General features: G+C 48.7%; 1 protein-coding gene across 3 annotated transcripts in view; it reads left to right on the top strand.

Moving 5' to 3' along the window:
- The window catches only part of TOP1MT (DNA topoisomerase I mitochondrial), a 70,732-nt gene that overhangs the window by 20,387 nt on the left and 37,253 nt on the right, over positions 1–13,092 (top strand). The window contains exons 7-9 of one of the 3 annotated variants that reach the window (XM_074985593.1): positions 5,376–5,477; positions 6,884–6,956; positions 8,636–10,047. In XM_074985593.1, coding sequence (XP_074841694.1) covers positions 5,376–5,477; positions 6,884–6,956; positions 8,636–10,047 — 1,587 coding nt within the window. Of the gene's footprint in view, positions 1–5,375; positions 5,478–6,883; positions 6,957–8,635; positions 10,048–12,563; positions 12,835–13,092 lie in introns of those variants that run through there. The other 2 variants (XM_074985594.1, XM_074985595.1) reach the window with 2 other exon arrangements.

The raw sequence follows: 13,092 nt of genomic DNA on the forward strand, positions 1-13,092 counted from the left end.
GATGCTTGAAGCCCATCTCTGGGAGCACGAAAGTCACCGAGAGATGCCATTGTGTAGCTCCTAGTGCCTCAGAATAAGACTGTGTCCCACGCCGTGAACAGTAGTAAACAGCAAACCGAGCCCTTCACCCCTGCTCTGGGTTCTTCAAACCACACCGTGGGCTGCCTTGGTGGCGCACGCAGGAGCCAGTTCCCAGCGTGGTGTTGTCTTCCCCGCCTGTAGCTCGTGTGTACCAGAGCTACGCCTTTGCCTAGCTGGGACCAGTTCAGCAAGTTCTTTGCTTTCATCCTGTCCAAAACCCAGCTCCCAAGCAGAGCAGAATCCCAACCCAGGCAAGCTAGATGGGACCTCAGTGTTAACCTGTGTCGAGGGGAACGTCACATGCGGTTTCTGAGCATTAGTCAATACACTAGACATGTGATCACCTCACGTCCTTTCTCTGAGACAGTCAGGCTGGTCCCTGATAGGTTTTGCTTTGATCATTTAATTTGACCCTCCAGCATAATGCAAGCAACAGAACCTCACCCAGCAATTCTTGTAAGGGGCGGGGTTTCTACCTCTTTGTTATGAGCCAGGGTTGTACTCGGGAACTTATGACTAACTCGATTATACCTGCTTGTTACGTGATGCCAGGGAGCCCAATAAGGGATGACTAATTAGAGTTTGTTTGTTTGTTTTTTAATAAGACCCTAAAATCCCTTTTTCCATGCTGAAAAAGCATCCAGGCCAATGAGGCTTTTGTTAAAGACCAAGCGCTGTCCGTTCTCCCATGACACACGATTATTCCAGCATGAGTAATGGCCAGCGACGTGGGCTCTCTTTGTCTCTGTGAATAGCCAGCTGCACTCGAAACCCCTTTAGTGAAACTGATTATTTTCAGAGCTTCTTCTGTATTTGGTTTTCCAAAATTTTGCTGGCATCCGGTAACCTGGCAACATTTCACAACGCCTTGCTTTGGAAAGCCGCTTGTTTAGAGACTGGAATTTTGGGCCCAAGATAGCTCTACTTGTGACTCTACTTAATTTGTTTGTAGCTGCTGCAAAAGCTGCCAGTATTCAGCGTGACTGTTTACAAAGCTTTCTCCCTGCCCTCCCTGGTGAGAGTTCAGATTTTAAATCTCACTAATCTGTATTTGACCTATCTGTGCCGTGGGAATTGATATCTGAGATAGAGGTGGCAGTCACTGTATTGTACAAGCAAACGGGAATCAGTCCAGAGGGAACAGCTCTTCCAAGAACAGTTATAAGCTCTTATCCTGTGTCCTGAGAGAAATTAAATGATTACTGAAGGATGATTGCCTCTACAGTTGTGCTTGTGTCTCTTTCAATCGTGAGGATGAATGTGCATTAAGTCTTAAGCAGCTGGGAACTGTGTTGCAGTGTTCCCTCTAAGCTGAGTAGTTGGGTGGCTATCCAGGACAGATTCAGGTAATGCCCAGCTGATTAACAGAGCGCCCCCACCCAGCAGCATATATTTATATGGTAGTGCACATCACACATGCCTGGGTGCACATAATAAAATTTATTCTGCACATGGATGGAAAAAAATTGCGCAAACGTTGGTCTGCTCTCTGACATTTCACTGATGCACATGATGGTCATTGATTTGGATTCAAACCTCTGGTTCTTTCTAACGTGACTAGTGTTTGGAGAGTACCTTAATTACTCACTGCCCAGCCTGACTCATGATTTGCAGAGGGCTGGTGCTCGGGATGTTCCAAGAACCAGAATCTCTTAATGTGTCTCAAATGGGCCCCCCAGGTCAGGAGTCAGTCTTGGAATCTCGTTCCTGCTGGCAGTATCAGACCCTGTTGGCAGTAGGAATCCTGGAAAACTGCAACAATAGAGAATTAGAATGAATGCACCTCATTGTTTTTCTGCCAATTACTTTTCTCTGAAGGGAAGGCTCTGCCGAGGATTTTCAGGGCAGAAGGCTGCCCTTAAGAAGACCACACTGAAATTGGTGCTTCTTGGGACACGTGAGCGAGCCATGCAGGCGTTGCGTGCTTCTTTTTGTAACTTTCTTACAAATAGGTTGCTTGGCTGTAGACAAGGCTAGAAGAGAAATCAGCCTGGGGCATGCTGGGTGTATATGTAGTCAGAGAGTTGCTGTACACCCAGTTGTATAAGTTAAAGTCCTGTTGTTCGGCTGCTCGCTCCCCTGTGCTACCTGCAGGTCAGGAATTCAGCATACGTATTTCTTCTGGGAGTGACTCCCTTGCAAGTGTGGTAGTTAACCCTGATCGAATACCAGTCCTAACAAATCTTAAGAGCGGGCAGCTCTGTGGTAGGCCCGTTCCTTCTACTGTCAATGTGCTTCCAATGCCGGAGACCACCCGTCGCTGTAAAGTGTCCCTGAGCCCATCCCGGTGGGTAAATTAGAGTTGAACAAGGGAGTCGTCTGCACCATGGGAAATTAACAGGAGTGGTGTGGCTTGGTCCTCTTGGAAGTCACTCTCCCCCACCCCACCTGGAGGGTTGGAAGGCCAGCTGGCAGTGTGATTGTCCTGGTTGTGTTTCAGAGGAGCTGGTTTGGACCGGACAACTCTGTGGAGGCGTTAAGAACAGCATTTCTGTGAATTTTTTCCATCCCTGTACAGAATAAATTTTGTTATGTGCCCCAAGGCATGCGTGTGTGTGCACCACCCATAGAAACACAAGCTGTCGGCTGTGGTCCCTCTGCTAATCATCTGGGTGGCACCTGACTCTCTCCTGGGCGGCTGCCCAAGTGCTCAGCTTACAGGGAAGGCGGGTTAAGAGTGTAATTTGTTGCGTGTGGTACACATTCAGTGCACACCGCAAGACTGCTGATCCGCTGTTGTTGCTGCTTGGACAGCTGCTCAGGCACGTGGGCCTTGAAGAGACTGTGTACACCTACAGGAGCTGTCTCCGATGCCGACAGGTTCTCTTGTTTTGACGGCTGGCTCAGAGTTTGGCAAGTGACCTGGATCTGCCATTGATGGCCCTTGTTTCTGTCCCATTGCTGAGAGCCTTGGCATGGTATTCCTGGAGAGGTGCATGCCAGCAGGCTATTGCCTCCTGGGGCTGGCTAGGCCGGTCCATTGGTCTCCTCACAGCCTGGTGGCGTTGCAGCTTTTCCACCAGCTAGAATAGAGATTCCAATCTCCCTTCCTCTCTGTGATCACTCGGCATCCTTGCGACAAGGGCAACAATGCCCGCCGGGGAAAGCAGCCTTGGGAAAGCCTTCGATCGAGGGTATTGCAGTGGCTGTCATGTAATAAGCACAGCTTGAAAAAATCACCTACCACCTATGAGCCGACGTGAACAATAACAGCTGCCTGGTTCCCAGAAACCCATCCCCTGCAGTTTCATGAATAAGCTGGCAGTGCAGGCTTTGTGAGCTGCTGTATTTAATTGGAACCTATTCTCAATCAACTTGGTAGCGATCACACTGAACCTGTCTTAGGTGAGCTTTCGTGGGACAGACTCACTTCTTCAGACCATAGCCATACCAGAACAGAAGAAGTGGGTCTGTCCCACGAAAGCTCATCACCTAATAAATTATTTCGTTAGTCTTTAAAGTGCTACTTGACAGCTTTTTTGTTTTGATAGTATATAGACTAGCACAGCTTCCTCTCTGTTACTATTGATCCTGTCTTGTTTCTTGTTCTTGTTCCTTTGTTGCAGCTCTTTCCCTTTCCTGGCATTGTGCCTTTCCTTCGTACCCAATAAATAAAATATCTAATAAATAAATAAATATATAAATTAGTCTTTAAGGTGCTAAAAGACTGCTTGTTTTCGTGAATCTACAGGCTCACATGGCTACCCCTCTGAGACACCTTTCTTTTGTGCAATGGACAGTGATGCATCTTTACTGCACGGTCTTTAGCATCCGTCACATCTCTTCTTTCTCTCTTTGTCTACACACGCAATCTCTCACACCATTGTGATCTAATGGATGAGGCACTGGATTGGAACTCAGGAGACCTGGGCTCTATTCCTGCCACTGATCTCCTGTGTGACGTTGGGCAAGTCACTTCACCTGCACTGTGTCTGCTTTCTCCCCCACCATTGTCTATTTCGATTGTGAGCTCTTAGGACAGGGGCTGTTTCTTACTATGTATATGTACAGCCCCAAGCACTCAGGGGGCCCCGTCTCAGGTGAGTTTGTAATACAAATAAAGGATATGTCTTTTTTCTAATTGCATCCACCCGTCTGTTCCCCCCACATGACTGCCCAACCCTTTAAAAAAAGAAAACACATCTGGGCCAGCGCTGAAGCTGCAGCATGAAGCAGAAAGACTGTGTGATATAGTATCTTGTTTCACTGAAGAGGAGTTAGCCGTGTGCTTCTTGCTTTGGCAAGGGGTCAGTTTACAGTGCAGGCTGCTTAAGACTGAACTCAGCCATGCTTGACATGAGAGCCACCAGGCTCGGTTCTGGGGCCGGTGTTGTTCATCATCTTTATTAATGACCTGAATGAGGGGCTGGATTGCAGTCTCAGCAAGTTTGCAGATGACAAAGTTAGGGGGAGAGTTAGATTAATTGGAGGGTAGAGATAGGATCCAGGGTGACCTGGTTAAATTGGAGGATTGGGCTAAAAGAAATCTGATGCGGTTCAGTAAGAAGAAGTGCAGAGTCCTGCACTTGGGATGGAAGAATCCTAAGTATTGTTATAGGCTGGGGACCAACTGGCTAAGCAGCAGTACAGCGGAAGGGGTCCTAGGGGTTATGGTGGATGAAAGGCTAGATGTGAGTCAACAGTGGGCCCTTGTAGCCAAAAAGGCCAATGACATATTAGGGTGCATTAGGAGGAGCATTTCAAGCAGATCTAGAGAAGTGGTTGTTCCCCTCTACTCAGCACTGGTGAGGACACATCTGGAATATTGTGCCCAATTTTGGGGCCCCCCCAGTATAAAAAGGATGTGGATTTGCTGGAGCAGGTTCAGTGGAGGGCAACAAAAATGATTCAGGGGCTGGAGCACGTGACCTATGAGGATAGGCTGAGGGATTTTGGCTTATTTAGTTTACAGAAAAGAAGACCGAAGGGTGATTTAATTGCAGCCTTCAACTTCCTGAAGGGGAGCTCTAAAAAGGAGGGAGAGAAACTGTTCTCAGTGGTGACAGATGGCAGAACAAGGACCAATGGTCTGAAGTTGCAGAAGGAGATGAGTAGTTTGAATATTAGGAAAAACTACTTCACCAGGATTGTGGTGAAGCATTGAAATGTGTTACCTAGAGAAGTGGTGGATTCTCCATCCCTCAAGGTTTTTAAGTCCTGGCTTGACAAGGGCCTGGCGGGGATGGGTTAGTGGGGGTTGATCCTGCTGGAAGCAGGGGGCTGGACTAGATAGCCTCCTGAGGTCCCTTCCAGCCCTATGATTCTGTGATTCCATGACTCTTGCTTTGTTTCAGAGTCCTTGAGGTGTCTGCACCAGATTGCAAGGGCCAGGAAGTTTCTCCCCCAGGACAGCAGGAGGGAGAAGAGGGACAGCCCAGGAAGGGGAGTGCTGAAAGGTTTGCACACTGAAGCCTTAGTAACATTTGCAGCTGCCTGGTAATTTTCACTGAGGGCATCATCCAGCCCTTGCTCTACAACTGCATCGAGGCTGTCTCGGACCCAGCTGGCCACAGAGATAGCAGGATTTTACATGTGTCGTGTGTTTAAGATTTGCATTCCCCATCATTCCAACATCTATTAACTAGCACAGGGGGAGGAATCAGGTGTTCTTCAGACATCTCTAATCCAAGCGACCGGTGGCTTGTGCCCAGTCCCATCCACCCCTGCACTGATAGCTTCGTTCCATGTTGCAGTGGTTCAGTTGGTAACAGCACAAAAGCCTTGAGGAAATGGCTGGAAAGTCTCAAGATGGTCCACATCATGTGGACTAAGCCACCCGCGCACCTTTCTTTTGGCATCAGGGTGGAAGCACAGGCCAGGCGGCGGTTGGGGGCAGCTGGCATCTTTGTAGTTGCTGAGTGAAGAAACCAGAGAATGATAGTCTCCAAGTTTGGGTTGCCAGACGTCCTGCATTGCCATGAAAATCCTGTGCCATGGGATGCAGAACATGTCATGGAAGTTCCTGGCCCTGGCTGGGGTTCCCATTGTTGGGAGCTGCCCTGCCCCCCCAGCTCCCAGGCAGGGGAACCCCAGCTCAGGGGAGACGGGACCGACAGAGACAGGGCAGGACGGAGTTGCGCCAACAACCCCAGCTGTGGGAACCCTGGCTGGTGGTTGGGGGAATCCTGTCAGTCCTGCAGCTGGGATGCAGGTTGTCCCAGCTGTTAGCCCCCAGCCCCAGCATTCTCCCAGCTGTGGGGCTCCTGGGGTCTCCCCCAGCCCTTGACTGGGATTCCCACAGCTGGGGCTACCTGTCCAGAAAACCCTCCCCAAAAATTTTCGACTGACCGGTGGCCATCTCCACCAAGGCCAAGCAGAAGGTGGTCTCAGGGCTGTGGGACCATGAACAGGGAGTGGGCTGGTCAGTCCAGGAGAAGCCTGGGTGGGAGGCTGACTGTGCTGCCATTTTCCAATCCTTGGTCCTGAGCAGAGTTTTCTTTGGGAGCAGTGGGCAGTATCTTAGGAGTGGTCCCTCTGTGGCCCTCCTGGATCCCTTGTTTTCATCCTGTGACCTGTCCCTTCACTTCTAATTTCTGTCCTCAGTGGCTGTCTGGGTTCTGTGTCTCCTCCCTTGCCTGAGGTGGGGATGGAGTCTCCATTGCTTGGATGGCCTCTGGTCACCCATCCCAGTCATCCAATAGGTTGGAACGTTGTTAAAAGGCCCGCCCTCACGGGGCCAATCATCAAACATGACGGTGTATTTAAAGGGAATTTGGTGGCCGTCTGAAGAGATCTCGGTAGGGCTTCGAGTCTGGCCATGCTGTGTCTGTTTTTCAATAATAAAAGGCGTTCTTTGTTCTAGGCTGGAGCACACCCCAAAGAATGTGAAACATGGCCCTGAAGGGAAACACCCGGGGTGCCATGACAGAGACCTGGTAAGAAGCACTCTAATGTATCTGGAGCTGTTGTTTCTGTAAATGATTCGCTATGAAAGAGACATGTCCATCCAGGCACTTCCATTTCTTAGAGTCAGGTGTCCTTGGAAGGGGAACTGTTGGACTGAGGAGCCAGCAGATGAAATAATCAGATAACTTCGACTATCCTCAGTACAGAGATTGAGTTTCAACTCCCCCACCCTGTATCTAATCACCAGTAGTCAATTAGCATCCACGCAAATTTAGGGCCAAACCTTATATTTGCATATAATTTTAGGAACAAAGCAAGGAGTTTAAACAAACATTTGAACCTTTGAAGGCATTAAGTTCAATCTTACCATTCTCGAACTCATACGCCGCAGTTTACAATTGATGCTCACGACCTTCTACTCCGTGGCTCCTTGGAGCCTTTGAGGAGGAACAGTGAGGAGATCCCTCGAGGCTGATGTCTACAGTGATGACTTGCCATTGCTGGGCGAGGTAGTGAATGAGCGGTTGAGATGTCGGTTTCGCCTTCCTGGTAGAGTAGGTGAAGATGGCAGCTTTCGCAGCACCACTAAACCTGAAAGTGAATAGAGTCTTGGAGAAGTGGTTCAGCTCAGTGGTTTAGCTCACATTCAGCTCAGTGATTGAGCTTGGTAGTTTAGCTCAGAGATTCAGCTCCATGATTTAGCTCAGCTCTTATGACTAGTCATATATGCCAAAGAGATGCCTGTATGTGTTTGTCAGGCCCTGATTAGCACTGACAGTGGTAACAGCACTTATGCAAGCAGACATCTCTGGCTCAGCTCAGTTGCATCCAGCTCTGCTTCCAGAGACAGCTTGCTCCTGAACCTGCTTCTTTTCTGATCCTTTCTCTGCTCTCTTCTCCTTGTTTCCTCTCCTCTGTGTGTGGGAAAGCCCATGCTTTATATAGGCTCTTGGATGGTTGAGTGCCGTGTGCATAGACTTGAGGGCCGTGTGCATAAACTTTAGTGTCATGTGTAAAATCGCAGTTCTCAATTAGGTCCATTAGTCTACTACATCCATTAGCCATCAGCAGGTGGCGCTAAAGCGGTCTCTTTCCCAGGCTTACATTTTTAGCTGGAGGCGACATTTACAATACAACCCCGATGCCATTTTAGAACAACATTTATAACTCAACATCTTAAATCATCTTTTACCTAACAGGAACGCTTTCTGAGGCGGTTCTAGCCTATCTAGCCTGTCTTGGTGGAGTGGAAAAAATGGGTCAGACCCGAGTCAATCTATGTAACGCTGCGGTTGTCAGTGGCTCTGACCCCTTTGACCCATGGATTCAAAGACTTGAAGGGGTCTTTGTGATCTTCTGGTACTTCCTCAATAATTTCTTAATTCCTGTGTATCAGTGGAGTCGAATTACATACCTGTTCCCTAGCAACCTAACTCCGCTTCCCCCACCCAACGTTTTCTCTTTCTGCACAATCTTGCGGTGTAGAGTCCTTGTGTGGTTTTATCCCCTGGCCTCTTTGAACGTGATCTTTCTATAAAACTTCCCTGACTCACCAATGCACGTGCCTGGTTGTCTGTGGTTAGACTGAGACATGCCTGCCACCTGAGTCTGCATGTGAACAAGGCCCACGAAGGTACGGGGCCAAATGTAGGCTTCAGCTTTTCTCCTCCTTGCTGCTAATTTAAATGCTTCTGTCTCTTTTGTTAAGGTTCCAGGACAAGAGGAGACAACCACGAACACGGTTGGTGGGGAGCACGTGGTCTTCTCTGGAGAGCCGGAAGGTTCCGCTGAGGAAATGGCCATTACCGCCAAAGAGGAACAAGAGAAGAAGGCCACCAAGAGGGCGCAGAGCTCCCTCATTCCTGAGGAGCTAAGAGGGCAGAAACAAGTCAAGGACAGGAAAAGAAAAAGAGATGAGGAAGTGGAGAGAGGGACCAGGAGGCAGAAGGAAACGGAGCCACGGAGGCAGGAGATCAAAGAGAAGGGGGGAGGGGACCGAGCAGAGAGGAAAGGTGGGGTGAGTCAGAAAGAGAAGCCTAAAAAGGAGAGTGCTCCCACAGAGAGAAAGAACCGGGAGAAAATAGATGGTGCAGAACCCAGCAAAGCCCAGAGGGACACGGGAAAGGCTGAAGCCACTTCTGGTAAGGATGAAGGGCCAAAGGAGATGGGAAGGCGAGAGGGTCACCCAAGATGGGACAGAGCTAAGGAGTCCAAGCAGATGGTGGGTGGGGATGATGCAGAAGGGTTGGCTGGTGATCAGAGAGAAATAGAAAAGAAAGAGAGGGAGACAGCTGGAGAGGTGGAGGACTGGGCTCCTCCAGGAGAGGCTGGGATACAGGCAGAGCAAGGCGTGGCCAAGATGAGAGAGAGAGGAGAAGAGCAGCCTGCTGAGTTGCCAGCAGGAACGGCCGAGGTTGAGGTGAAAACAGGCCATAAAGACACCGAGCGAGAGCAAAAGAAAGGCAAGGGGAATAAGGAAGGGACAGCAGGAAAGAGCCCGCCAGAGAGACGGCGGGAAAAGAAGGAGGAGAAGGCGAAAGGTGAGAGAACGAGAAGGGAAGAAGGTCAGAGCAGCGAGGAGAAGACGGGAAAGAAGAGACCACCGAAGAAGGAGAAACGGGGGGAAGAGGAGCAGAAAGTGGAGGAGCGAGAGGGACCTGGGGAGATGGAAGCAAGAGATGATGTGGGGGAAGAGAGGGAAAAAGAGACTCAAAAAATGAAGGGTGAGAAGGAAATTAAGGGTGAGAAAGAGGAGGCAGCTAGTCAAGGGGGAGAAGGATGGGGAAGGAATGGAAGCCTCGGTGGTGGACAGGAAATGGAGGACAGTAGCTTTGGAGAGGCAAAGGAAGCTGAGCCAGAGGGGGATATGAGGGGGGACTCAGCAGAGATGCCAGGCCAGGAGAAGAAGCAGGCCAAGAAAAAACCCAAGGAGAGAAAAGCAAAGGGAGAAAATAAACTCACGGAAGGGAAGGGCAGAAAAAGCAAAGGGAACTCCCAGGAGGCGGCGGATGAGGGGGCAGCTGTGAAGCGGAAAAGCAAAGGGGAAGGAGACGAAAAGGCAACAAAGAAATTAAAGAAGGAAGAGGAGGAGAAGAAGGACGAGGGAAACAAGTGGAAGTGGTAAGCTGCCTGCATTGCTCGCCCTGCGGGGCGATGCCGGGGATGCCCAGGGTTACGCAGTGCATGGAGCTTGCCAACCATCTTCCAAAATGGCAAATTTCATTAACCTTTTTGTTAATTATTCCCCATTTTCCAGACGGCTACAGAGGAGGTCACTTTTTTTAAAAAAAAATCTCCAAACGATTTGAAATGTTGAGGGAGGGGAAATCCCAAAATGGAGAAAAATGCATAGAATTTTTTTTTCTATTTTCCCCTTTTTTCTGGCCAACTTTGGCAAAAGACCTCTGCATATTCATTCTGAGCCGTCGGTGCCATTTCAACCTGCGCTGGTGTGTCTGTCCCATTGTTTTAAAATGAAAGAAAATTATGAAAAATCAAAGGGCAGCTTTCAGTAGAGCCCTGTGTCCTGCAGAAAGCAAGCAGTCCTGTAGCACCTTAAAGACTAACAAATTTATTCATTAGGCAAATAAATATTCATTCATTAATAAACGTGTTAGGTGCTCACAGAGCTGTTTGGTTTTTTGAGATGCTCCAGACTAGCACAATTACCTCAGTGAGACCTATAACCCCCCCAAAACAAAAAAGCAGTCCAGTAGCACTTTACAGACTAAAAAAATAATTTGTTAGCTGATGAGCTTTCGTGGGACAGACGCACTTCTTCAGACCATAGCCATACCAGAACAGGCTCAATTTTTAAGGCACAGAGAACCAAAAATAGTAATCAAGGTTGACAAATCAGAAAAATCTTGGCAAGGTGAGGAAATCAGAGCAGAGGGGCAGAAGGGGGGCAAGGGGAGTCAAGAATTAGATATAGCCACGTGTGCATAAGAGCCCCTATAGTGACCTGGAAAATTCCCATCCCAATTCAAACCACATGTTAATGTGTCGAATTTGATTATAAAAGAGAGTTCAGCAGCTTCTCTTTCCAAGCTGTTGTGAAAGTTCCTCTTCAGTAAAACGCAAACTTTCAGGTCATTAACAGAATGGCCCACTCCAGTAAAGTGTCTTTGTGAATCAGGAGTGCTTTTATGTCTGTTTTATACCCATTAATTCTTTGTCTAATAGAGTTTGAAGTCTGTACAATAGACAAAGCATCTGGGCATTGTTTGACATGGTGTCATATGTGATGTTAGTTGAACATGAGAATGTGCCTGTGATTCTGTGAATAACCTGGTTAGGTCCAGTGATGGTATCTCCAGAACAGATACGTGGACAAAGCTGGCAGCGGGCTTTGTTGCAAGGAAAAGTTCCAAGCTCATCACCTGATAAATTATTTTGTTAGTCTTTAAAGTGCTACTGGACTGCTCTTTTGTTTTGATGGTATATAGACTAACACGGCTATCTCTCTGTTACTATTCAACGTGCAAGGCGCTGCATTTAGCTGTTTTGAATGGAGATCCTGAAGAAGTGGGTCTGTCCCAGGAAAGCTCATCACCTAATAAATTATTTTGTTAGTCTTTAAAGTGCTACTGGACTGCTTTTTTCTTTTGCTAGTATATAGTCTAGCACAGCTCTCTCTCTGTACCCCCCAGTTAGTTTTAAAAACACCCTGCTGTTATTGATGTAGCCAGCAGATGGCGCTGGATGCTGGATTTTTGTCGCAGATGGCTAATATTCATAAGTTTTCAGTAACAGAGGGGGAGTTGGGCTGAAGAAGTGGGTCTGTCCCACAAAAGCTCATCACCTAATAAATTATTTTGCTAGTCTTTAAAGTGCTACTTGACTGCTTTTTGTTTTGATGTGGTTTCAATGTGTGGTCTGTGGAGACCATATCTCAGATTACCAAAGGGGTGCACACCTCCATTTGAAAATGTTGAATGGCCCACACAGGAAAAAGGTTGCATACATCAGGGTCAGAGGATAGGCTCGTTAGTTCGATGTTGCCAGAGGATTGTTCACAAGTCCCAGGTGCAGTGTGTTCCCTGGCCTGCCTTCCCTCTGCAGTAATGATGCTGCAGTTGTATATTCCACGCTGCCTGTTTTAAATAAGGAATTTTGCATTCCCTTGGTACATAAGGAATCCCATTCAGTGATCCTGCCCTGCTGAGCGCAGGGCATGTTTTTGATTTACTCGCTGGGCACATCTGGCTTGGCTGAACGAGAGGGTTGCACAGTCACGCATTGTCTTGCACTGGTGTGATCTGGGCACAGAGACACGATTGTGAGCAGCAGATTCATTAGGTCTGCTGATAACGTGGGTTAGTCTCAAAGGTGCCATAGGACTGCTTGTTATTGGTGAAGCTACAGACTAATATGGCTAGGGTTGGAACTACATTTCCCAGAGGGCTCTTCTACCCTGGCCTTGTAGGAAGCCCAGTGACCTGGAATTGTTTCATAGGTTTTGCATGTCTTAGCTTAAAATAAACAAATAAAAGAGCGGCCTTCTCTGCAAAGCAATGCAAAGCGGGGTCCCTACCCTGCCACCCGCTTGGCATTGCTCTGCAGAGAAGGCCGCTCATTTTTTGCATGGCTTCCTTTGCAGCTGCTCCCAGAGGGGAGCTGGGTAGCAAGGGAGGAAACACTTTGACAGGAAGGGTTGTAGGGATGGAGCTGAGCCGGCTGCCACCCTGTCTCCTGCACGTGGTCTCCTGGACTGCCCTAGCAGCGTCTGGCTGCCTGACATGACTGGGTTTGGGGCATGTTTTGCTGGGGCTGGGCGCTGCTCGAACCAGCCCTGCATCATTTTCACCCCTGGCCTGGCCGAGGGTGGCTCAGGCACAGCCTCCGGTCGGTGATCCGATTACAGGTCAGTGCTGCAACCCAGGGAGCGGTGAGTGGCAAAGCCAGGTAAGACGGGAGAGGGCATATCCGTTCTCGGACCAGCTTCTGTCCCAGAGCGAAACACGATTTTAAGGCACAGAAAGCTTGTTTCAGGTCTGGGGGTGCACCCAGAGTGTCACAGCGAGGAGCAGAGATTTTGGCGTATAGGAAACCACACAGCGGTCAGGTAGCGCTTTAAAGACTAACAAAGCGATTTCTTAGCTGATGAGCTTTCATGGGACCGACCCACTTCACATAACACTATTGCAAGGGACCAGCCAGGGT

This window comes from Carettochelys insculpta, chromosome 2, assembly GCF_033958435.1.
Source record: "Carettochelys insculpta isolate YL-2023 chromosome 2, ASM3395843v1, whole genome shotgun sequence".
Lineage (NCBI taxonomy): Eukaryota > Metazoa > Chordata > Testudines > Carettochelyidae > Carettochelys > Carettochelys insculpta.